This window comes from Belonocnema kinseyi, chromosome 4 (genome assembly GCF_010883055.1).
Source record: "Belonocnema kinseyi isolate 2016_QV_RU_SX_M_011 chromosome 4, B_treatae_v1, whole genome shotgun sequence".
In the NCBI taxonomy this organism is placed as follows: domain Eukaryota; kingdom Metazoa; phylum Arthropoda; class Insecta; order Hymenoptera; family Cynipidae; genus Belonocnema; species Belonocnema kinseyi.
The window spans coordinates 64548844-64560444 of NC_046660.1; the positions used below are offsets into that span (position 1 = coordinate 64548844).

At 28.4% G+C, this 11601-nt stretch overlaps 1 protein-coding gene across 1 annotated transcript in view; it reads left to right on the plus strand.

Annotated features, from left to right (window-relative positions):
• The window catches only part of LOC117170927 (hornerin-like), a 69452-nt gene that overhangs the window by 4978 nt on the left and 52873 nt on the right, over positions 1-11601 (plus strand). Inside the window, exon 2 of the mRNA XM_033357973.1 lies at positions 1426-1569. Within this exon, the coding sequence (XP_033213864.1) occupies positions 1426-1569 (144 nt within the window). The remainder of the gene's footprint in view (positions 1-1425; positions 1570-11601) is intronic.

Consider the following 11601-nt stretch of genomic DNA (forward strand, 5'->3'; position numbering starts at 1 on the left):
TTCAAATCAACTTAGAAAATATCACTTGAGAATATTTTCGAGATTATATTCATTATCATATTATACTTTATTCTTGAACTAAAACAAAAGATTTTCCTAAAGGTTTGAAATCATTTATGTGAAAATATAAAGAGTTGCAACATTTTTTAGTTCATATTCTTGCAATTGGATATGTTTTGGTTAAATGAAAGAAAAATTGGATGCGTTCAAAATTATTCTAGAGTAAAATTCAGCCCTTGTTAACAAAAAATTCAAAATTAAATTATTTTAGATTGTAAGACTCCGAAAGTTTATATATTTAAGTTTGTATAAATTGAACAGTTTATGCATCTATTTAGTGAAAATTGTAATAAAAAAAGGAACTTCCATAAATTAACTTTTTAAATATTCGGAATTCAAATATTAATAAAGTAACTTGAAAGATCTTTATTCTTCTAAATCTTGTGTTCTTGATCCTTTATTGAGAGGAAATAGAAAAAAAGGGAGAACAAATAAGAATTAATTTATAATAATTGAATTATAAAATCACGCATTGGAGACTCTAAAAACTCGAATATAAAAGTAGAGATATTTTTTCGACTGGATGCGTTTGAGAGCGAGAGTTCCTTCAGTCCAAAAAAATGTGACTTTCTCGGAAAAATTATACTAATCTAAGAAAGTCTTTTACTTATATGCAGGAAGCTGCATAAAATGAACCATAATGCACGTAATGCCAAACTGCACACATTTCATCCAAACTCTTTGAAATAAAGACTTCACGCTGATTATTACAATATTCCGCTTCTTTATTTGGCTTTGATGTTTTGCTCAAGTAATTACTCATTAATTAGGTGCTATTTCAATGATATCCTGTCAATCACTGAACTTTTTATTACACCTGCATTTCCTAATATGGAAGTATTTCCTATGCAATGAGAAGATATTCTATTTCCTTAGAAATTCTTTACATTCATAACATTTATATTGCAGTATATTTACCATTTATCATTGTATTCAACACTTAATTATAACGATCGACAAAAAAGTAAATCTAATTGTAACTATGTTTCACTTTCCTCAGTAGAAAATTGATTAAGTTAATAGGTTGGAATCTTTCTGATTGAAACGATGTTCTTTTTAATTTAATATTTTTGTTCGACAAGTATGCAAACGATTATTATAGAAATAGAAACATTTAGTTGACACGCCATTGATGATGTCACTTATTTCTTTATTTGCACCTTATTAAAAGTAGGCATTATCCTTAAGTAGCTGTTTTATTATGAAGATAAATTTTACTTTTCACTTACTTCTCTGTAGACTTTATTTAATTCTACATCTGCCACCTACTCGCAGGATTTATAATTCACTGTAAACAATATTTTAAAAAAATGCTAATCTGGATTTTTATGCTGGAGAAACTGAATTAACTTTTATTTATTCCAGAATGTCCAATACAGAGAACTTCTCCTGGTAAGGAGATTCTCTGTTATACAGAGAGTTACGACATCGAACGTCTGAAAGATGCTATCTGCAGTTGCACCATTTTGGTGCATCAAGGCCACGATCTTCAGAGTTTGGCGACTTCCGGTAAGATTTTATTCTCTTCACACTCATCTAATTATTTAATTTTTTAATCAGTTTATAATCGAATTAATTAATTCTTAACTTGAATTTTAAAAACTTTCGAACGTTCTAATTTTATTTTGGATGCTTCCGAATTCAGATTGCACGAACCTGAACTTCCAAATTTGAAAAATTCACTAAATATACCTGCACCTGGACAAAAGGGTCTGTTCCCGTTGGGAATAATTTATAGCTGAATATTTTTCTTTACTTGTTTAAAATATTTTTAACATGAATATATATTTTTGTTTATTATCTTCTTTTGAATATTTTATAGATGATACTTCCAACTTCAATTAAATATTATCAAGAAATTATTTTTAAATTATTATTAATTTTAACTCGTAGATTTTCAGCAGTGAAAAAAAATATCTCATATTTTGCAGTGATTAAAAAATATGTACCTCTAGTTTCTATGGATACAAAATATTGACTTCAACTTTCCAAAGTTTAAAAATATATTAACTTGTATTTTTGTAGTTATATAAATTTTAAAGATCCAATTAATTTCATTAAAGCATTTTCGAGCAACCAAAGAATATATAGAATTGCACTTTTCAAACGAATGAAAAATATTAACTTGCATTTTTTTACCATCAAATAACATAAACAGGCTCTTTTTTAAGGATAAAAATAAGTATTTTTATGTGAAGAAAAGTGTGTGTTTAAAATATTCAACAAAAAATAATAAATAAGATAGTATTTGATGTGCACATTTTGCTTTTATTTATCATTTTAGTATTCATTTTTATAAAAATAATATTCTTATTGTTTAGATTCGGGAATTTTATAATTAAAGCATTTTAGACTTCAAAAACTGTATATTTTCGGAAATTTTTCATTAAAAATATTTCTTTGTATGAGAATTTTATTTTTCCGGATTTCTCAGACGTCCCGGACGAATATAATTTTTCTTTTCTTATATATATATTATTTTTGACTATTAAAACAATTTCTCAAGTCTTTAGTTTCTACAATATAATAATTCGGGACTTTTTCTTCATTAGCAATTATATTTAGGGAATTTTCGAATCGTCCGGAATTTTCTATTTCGAATATTTTCTCTTTGAATATTAAACAGTGCCGGAAATTATTTTTAATTGTTATGATTTGGAAATTTATCGTTCGGAAATTTTTTTCTGTCGACAATTTTTATGGGACGATTGAAAGTCCCCATACTGTAAAATTCCTGAAAAAAATATTCGAAACAGAAAATTCCGCAGAATATAAAGTTTCCAAAATATGTAAATTCTAATTTGGAAAATTCTCATATAATAAGATTCCTAAACAATTTATAATATCAGCGAATTTGAAGATTTCTATGAATTTATAATATTGCTGAGTTTGAAAATTCCCAAATAATAAAATTTACAACAGCAAATTGCTTAATTATAAAATATTAGATACTGAAATGGAAAGAGAGAAGGTAGGGGATGTGGTTGGCTGCCTTCTCATTTTTCTTTCCTCTTTATTATTTTTGTCCGAAATTCTTATATATATATATATTATTTTATTTTATTTATATTTTTCAGATTACCATAGAATTTTTTTTTTTATTCGTTGTTGTCCAAATTTGGACTAGAAAATTATCGAATCTAAACCTAAATAAATTTGGTTTAATAAATCAAATTCATGATTTTCTCTCTTCAACCAATGTTCTTTAATTTAAACAATAATTTTTTTTAAATACATTAAGCATTTTTAAAATATTCGTTGATAAAAATTTTCGGGTATTTTGTAGTGTCGGAAATCTGATACTGTAGGATATTTTATAATTCGGCAAATTTCTGTTGCGAATTCTACTATTGAGAAATTTTTAAATCCGTTTATATTATAAACTGATCGGGAATTTTTCAATTCGGAATTTTCTATTTCGGCAATTTTATAATTTCGGAAATGTTTTATTTTGAATGTTTTATTTTTGGGGCATTTTACATTGTCAGGAATTTTATTTTTCGGGATTTTTAGTCATTCAAATTTTATACTTAGTGCCCGATATATTTGCGATCTTGGCAATTTCATTTCGTGAAGTATTTACGATTGGAAATTTTCTAATTTCGAGAATTTTCGATTCTGCATATTTTTCTTTTTTCGGAAACTTGACAGTGTTGGGAATTTTATTTTTCAGACATTTTTAATTGTCTCTACTAAAAATTAATGTAGAAAATATCTAAATGACAATATAGTCATTGTGGTTCCTAATCGAAATGGACTCAAATAAAAATGTTATCAAATATGATATTTATAAAAAGGCAATTCGAATTTTTAATCCTTGAATTTCAGAACTAGAAATCCTATGTTTTGAAAATAAATCAATCATTAGCTAAGCAAATTGATAGCCTCAGTAACTATATAAATTCCAAGTATTATATAAAATATAACTTTTCTGAATCATCAATGCGATTATCATCAAAGTGCAAGGCCAGAATCTTATTTGTGGGATTTCATAACTGCATACCATAAACTCAACTTTGCACTTGTAACAGTATATCGAATACTTAAAAAAAGTAAAAGTAACACAACAATACAAATTCTCAGCTCAACAAAATTAAATTATTGCCTCTGTATTTAAAAATTTATCTATAATTAATGTCCTTTCACCTCTGATCTTTTTTTTTCTCAATCCTTTCTTATAAAACTATCACTGCAATGATTCGAATGATCCTCACTCTCCTTACGAGAGGGAAGCTGTGAGAGAAACTAGGACAAGGACAACATGCGTCTCGGGTATTGTAACTTCTCCAGTGTACAAGACAAAGAATTGCCAAAATAGTTATGTGGTCGTTTCAATTATTGACTTGGATATAATTATGACTGATTACAGCCTTCATTCCCGATTATGATTCCAGACTTTTTAATTGACTTTTACTTCAACTGATTGATTATGTTGTAATTAGGATCTTGAAAAATGTGCTGCTACTTATTATACCTTTTTGATTTATGTTTCTCATAGTGTACCGTAAACACTTTTTCGGGACGCAATTAATTTAATACTCGCGGCAATTTTCTCAGAAATAATAAAGGGAAAATTTCCAACTAAACTCGGAAATTTCAAATCGAATATTTAAGGAGTTTACCCGAAAGTAATTTCAGGAAACTTTCGTAACATTTTTGTTAAATTTTTTTAGATATTTTTTTATTTTCCCTGCAACAGCTTCAGGATAATGATATCACGATTTCGGTATATTTTCAAGTGCTTAGGGAATTTTCCCCGACAGATTTCCGCAAAAATTTCGAAACAATTTCTTTAAATTTGTTAGTTATTATCATAATTTTCCCGCAAATACCTCCAGGAAAATTCGATAACGATTTCAATAAATTTGTAAGTTGTTATGGAATTTTCCCAAACAAATTTCTGGACAATTTTCTAACGATTTCTGTCAATTTCTTAGTTATTTTGGAAAATTTGTCCAAAATCGGTTAAAGAAATTTTCGTAACGATATTGTTAAATTTGCAAGTGCTTATGGAATTTTCCCAAACCTACTTCCGGGAAAATTTCAAAAAGATTTCGGGCAAGATTATGTTTAATTTTGGAATTTGCCATAAAATAATTTTTAACAAATTTCGCAACTTTTTCGTTGGATTTGTTATGTATTTGAGAAATTGTAATTCTAATTGAAAAATTGAGAAATGTATTGGGAATTGGCCTCCAATAGCTTTACAAAAATTCTATAACGGTTTTAGTATATTTTTAATTCTTTAAAGAATCCTTCGGGAAATAATTCCGTGAAAATATTCAAATTATTTCGTTAAATTTTTCAGTTATTTCGTGAGATTTATCCGAAATAGGTTCAAGAAAACCCCATAAAGTTATCGATAAATTTTCAAGTGTTTAGTAAATTGTCCCAAACATATTCCCAGGAAGATTTCCAAACGATTTCTGTAAAATTCTTAGTGATTTTGAGAAATTTCCCGAAAATTACCGGTCAATATTTTAGTTTTTTGGGAATTTGCCATAAAATATTTTTCGATAAATTTTTTTAGTTTTTTTAGGAATTTTACTCAAAATATTATACATAGTTCTATATCGATTTCGATGAACTTTTAGATGTGTAGGGAATTTTCTTAAAAGTTAGTTATTTTTAGTTAATCAAACTGTCGAATGCTTAAGACATTTTCTGGAAAATAATTCCGGAAAAATTTAATTACAATTTCGTAACATTCTTTAGTTAATATTTTAATTTTACTGAAAAGAGCTTTAAGATAATTCTATATTTCTTGCGGTAAACTTGAAAGTATTTAAGCAACTTCTGAAAAATAATTCCGGGGAAATTTCCTAACGCTTTCGGTACATTTTTGTTGTTACTTTAGGAATTTCTGCCAAGATAATTGAGTATTGATTTCGGTAAACTTTCAAGTGTTCAGGAAATTACTAGAAAATAATTTCGTAAAAAATTCCTAACGGTTCCGGTGTATTTGTTAATTATTTGAATAATTTAAAAAAAGAAATATTTTCATGAAAAATTTATAACGAGTCCGGTAAATTCTCAAGTGTTTAGGAAATTTTCCTGGAAAGAATTTACCCTAATATAACTTCGGGGAAATTTCGTGGAGATTTCAATAAAATTTTTACGTATTTTTGGAATTTTCACCTTAATAATAACTTCATGAAAACTCCATAAGAATTCTGGAAAACTAAAATTAAAACTTTTTTAAAGTGTTTAAGCAACTATAACGTTTTCGGTATGCTTGTAAGTGTTTAAACAATTTTCTTGGAAAGAATTCTAGGGAAATTTCCTAACGGTTTCGTTACAGTTGTTATTTATTATGGAAAATTGCCGTACAATAACTTTGGGGAAATTCCGTAACCATAGGGGTTAATTTGTTACGTATTTTAAGAATTGTTGCAAATATAACTTCATCAAAACTCTATAACGATGTCGGTAAACTGAAATCTTTAATTACAAAAAATATATAATTCAAAATAAATTGTTTTCAAGTGCTAAAAGAACTTTCCTGAAAATGTTTCCGGGATTTTTATCAATTTTGTAGTTATTTTAAGAAACTTCACCAGAATGGCTTTGGAAAAATTCCTTAACGATTTCGATACATTTTTAAGTCTGTAGGGGATTTATTCAAAAATAACTTTGAGAATATTTTTTCAACTATTTCCGTTTTATATTTAAAAATTATTTAAATAATATTTTAATCAAAATTCGTCCTAAAAATTAATGTTAATAATGTAGTCCTACTGAAGTTCTGATGTCATACAGTCAGCCTTATTGAAGGAAACATAAAGATAAGTACTGAAGTTTTTAAGGTCCAAGTGAATTAAATCTTTTTTCTCGAACCGAAATAGCATTAAAAATATGATTACAAAAAATAAATGATCCTTTAATATAATCATGGGGAAGGTAATCTATTAAAGTATAATAAAAAATTGATTTTGAAGAATGTTCAAATAAAAATGTAGGGGAATGTAGTAAATGTTGTACTGAGTTTTGTTATTGGCTAATAATTTTTGTCCATAGATATATTTTTAGACTTTCATTATGCCGGTTTTAAGATTTATTGAATTGCTTACTTTTTTGTGAACGAGACATTTATAATCACGATGCAACAAATTTTTTACTGCCGATTTTCTAAATGTCTGCCAATCTGCGAAAAAATATTTGTCGTTTAGGTTGGGACACATCTTGAAATACGGGAAATGTTGAATTAGGGTAAAATATAATTTTAAAACGATACCGTGAAGCTTTTAATAAATATTCAATTTTTCAATTGGGTTTTTATGTAAAAATTAGCAATTATAAATTTCATCTTTGATTGCTGTAACCAAACCCTAGAAACTAGCGATACCCAATTCACTTTTTCGCTTGTAACTAGACATGCTGAAATGTCGAGTGTGAGAAGTATATAACAATGACCAAAAATGAGACTACCCAAGTGCGAATTGCTGGAGCTGAATACACGGCCCAGCATTGGTCCCATTTTGGCAGCCAAAGGTCGGCTAAGGATATTGGACCAATATCGGCATTTTAATCGGCGCAGTGATGAGCCAATGCTGGCAGCCTATATTGGCTATTTATATTTGCCAATCCTCCACTGATGCTTGGCCCAGTATCGGCACTTTATTGCGCCAAGTCTCACTTTTAGTACGGGGAACCAAGTTTCACGAAGATCCGCCAAAGTCTGGCTCAGTGACGACACATTACTGGGCCAAGTGTCACTTTTACCACAGCAAACGATGTTTTATTTAAATTGGTCCAATGTTGAGCCAGTGCTGGCAGTCTATATTGGCTATTTATATTTGCCGATCCTCCACCGATGCTTGGCCCACTATCAGCACTTTATTGCGCCAAGTCACACTTTTAGAACTTAAAAAACAACCCAAGTGGGAATTCCCGGAACTGAATACACGGCCCAGTGTTGGTCCAATTTTGCCAGCCCAAATTCGGCTCACGATATTGGGCCAATATCGGCATTTTAACCGGCCCAATGTTGCTCCAGTTCTGGCAGCCTATATTGGCTATTTATATATTCCGATCGTCCAGCTATGCTTGGCCTAGCATCGGCACTTTATTGTGCCGAGTCTCACTTTTAGCACCTGAAAAACCAATCTTACACGAAAGATAAAAATTTTGTTGTTGAAAAAGCGTCAAAGTTCATGATGAAATTTCTAAGCTCTGTCATTAAAATTTCGAATGTTTATGAAAAATGACATTTCCTGTCATTGCAAAAACTTGTAAAGTAGCCTACAGCGGAGAAAACGAAATTTTACGCGAAGAAAAATTGTAATAGATTTAAAGTATTTATTTAAAAATTATTGTATTGATGTTACTATTAACAGTTCGTGTATTTTACATTTGCATTAACTTTTCTGAACTGTACCTTATGAGGATGACTTTTTCACGATGTTTCAACTTGTCGGTTTAGCTATGTCGGTTCGATACCCCGAGCGTTAGAAATTTTATTTGTTATATAATGTTCAAAATATAATATATGTATTCAATCTAAACAGGACCATTAATATTCATATTCAAAGTACTCGCAATACATAAATATTTATTTTTTAAATACCTTTTTTGTCATATCTTTAGACTATAGCAGTAGTCGTCAAAATTAACCAAAATGTTTAAATGAAGTTTCAATTCTTGAAATTATAAATAATATTCGAACAATATGCAGTCGTATAATGATGAATGGATAAAGCAAATTCGTCCTAAGAAAAATTCAAGGATTTTTTATCAGTTTTTGAATTAACTCCGGCATCCAGGTTGGTCCGATATTGGTACCCAGTGTTGGGCCGAAAGTAGCAGCCAAATCTTGGCTGCCAGATGCAGGCCCATAGTTATCATTCCTTCATTGGCGCGATGATGGCAGCCGAGCTGCGGCAATATTTATGCCGACTATGGGCAAATGCTAGGCCGTATGTGACTTCGCACTTAGGTATATTGATTATTAACACACAAGAGGTACTCCAAAGACGAATTTCAGTTTGAAAAAATATATATAACGTGCATTGTTAGGGCGAAAAAATTATCTGCAATATATGAAAAATCCTCTATAGACAAAACAATTCTTTTAATTCATATTTCGGTTTATTATTTTATTTATTTCCTAAACGGTTGACAAATAAACATACCTGATAAAAATATTTTCTTGAAAGACAATCATTTTCAATTAAATTTCAAGAAACAAAATTGTTATTTGGAAATTTTTATCAGTGAGAAGAAAAAGTCATTATGTAAATCAGATCAGAAAACCTTGAATTTTCTTTACTGGAATCAAAGTTCTAAAACTAATATCGCTTATAAGAAATTCTTCATTGTTTGCGAGACAAAAGAGAGTTAATTTCAGTTTAATCTAGGGAAAATTTATGACCTGAAATGTACTATATGATAGATGCATCGACTACATATTTACATTGTAAGAGATTTCTCTTTTTGTATTAACTCTTATATTTTTTTTCTTATCTGCGAAAACTCTAATGCAAATTTTAAATTTCCATTAAATGACCAAGTAAAGAGGGTGTGAAATAACAGCTTAAAGTTAACGATCCGCGAATCACCGCAATAGAATCTATTAAACAGTCATGGCCACCAGTTTATGAATATTTATCATGATCTTGAATTCCACCTGATCTATAACGTCGAACTTTCGATTTCAACAGAAAGTGATCATGTTTATTGATAATTTAATTCTCGTGATTAAATAATTATTTATATCTTCTTCCGATTTTCAACGGCTCAGTAAATATAATTAATTTTTTGAATGTAAATCTATCCTGATTTTTTTTGAGGGAAATTGATATAATGAGCGGCCTTTTATAATCTACGTTACCAATTTTGGGCTATATTTTACCCCCCGCCCCCTCATTAATGATTATATATTATCCCTTCTCGGCCACTTACCCTGAAATATAACGGTGCCCAAAATTCTCTCAAGACACAGGAAATAGATTGATTTTTTACGAAAATAGGGGAATGATGTGGAATAAATTCTTTTAAAGAATCTTGAAGAAAAAAAAATGTTTTCTTTTTTTATGTCTGGGAAACTTGTAATTAATAAATAAAATAGACATATCCCAACGATTTCGATATCTTCCAGACTAATGCTATTAGCCTGGAAGATGTCGAATTCATCAGGCTCTGCCTATTTTATTTATATCTTTGAAATAAACTTAATGTCAATTCCGAATTGAATTTATTGATAAAAAATTAATTTTATACCAAACCATGCATTTTCTATAAAAATATCCATTTTCAATCAAGAAAAATTACTTTTCTACGATAAATAATGGATTTTATACCAAAAGACTAATTATCAGGCAGCTGTTAATATGATTTTCCAACAAAAAGGTAATCTTCTGTAAAATAGTTCAATTTGTTCTTAAAGTAGTTTAATTTTTTAACAAATAGTAGTATTTTTAAACAAAAAAAAAGTTTGATAGAAAAGGAAAATTTTCAACTAAATAGTTTAATTTTATACAAAATTGCAATTTGTAAGCCCAATAGAGGAATTATCTACACAAAAGTTGAATTTTCAACCAGAAATATCAATTTGCAACAAAAAACTTCATTTTTAACCAAATAGTCTAGTATTCTCCAACAATGTTGAATTTTTAAGTCAAGAGGATGAATTTTGTATACAAAAATGTGAATTATTAACTAAAAATATAATGTTCACCAAAAAAATCATTTCTTTCTTTAAAGTAGTTTAACTTTCATCCAAGTAGGTAATTTTTTAACAAAAAACACAAATTTTTAACCAAAAATGTGATCGTTGATCTTATAACCAAAAAATATTTTAGTTTAAAATAAAAAACAGTTGAATCCAACCAAAAAGATGAATTTTCAACAAAATAATATCATTTTTAACCACTGAGATAAATATTTAACTAAAATGATGAATCTTTAATTAAAAATGAATGTTTAACAAAAGTGTACAACATTCAACCCAAAAATATGATTTTTGAAACAAAAAGATTAATTTCCTATCAACAGAATAGTTAAATTTTCCAAAAAAGAGATGAATTTAACAACAAAAATTTTTTAACAAATTAATTCAACTACCAACTAAGTTCTGGAATTTTTTACCAGGTAAAATGACTTTTTAACCGAATGGAATCATTTTTACCAAACGTGAGAATTTCCTAACAAAAAATATAGTACTGAACTTTTCAACCGAAAATAGTTGGATATCTTTAAAAAAATGGGAAAAGAGAAGTATAAACGAAAGAGTGTGAAATGTAAAACATTGAAGTAATTTTCAAACTTATTACGTATAATTATTGAATGTCACATTTGGAAGGTCATCTTTCGCAAAATTCGAAAAAAAATTTCAACTTTATCAGCAGGGAACGTACTTACTGATTATAGTTACTGATACTGGTTATTAATTTCAATTATAATTTTCAATACTTTTCTTATTTAAAAAAAGAAAATTCTAGTTACTTTCCGATATCTCGCTTTAATTTTCAAACTGTAAAAGATGAAACCTAAGCTCTGAAGAAAATCATTTCTTAAATCAAGAACCTGTTCTGTTTGTTATAT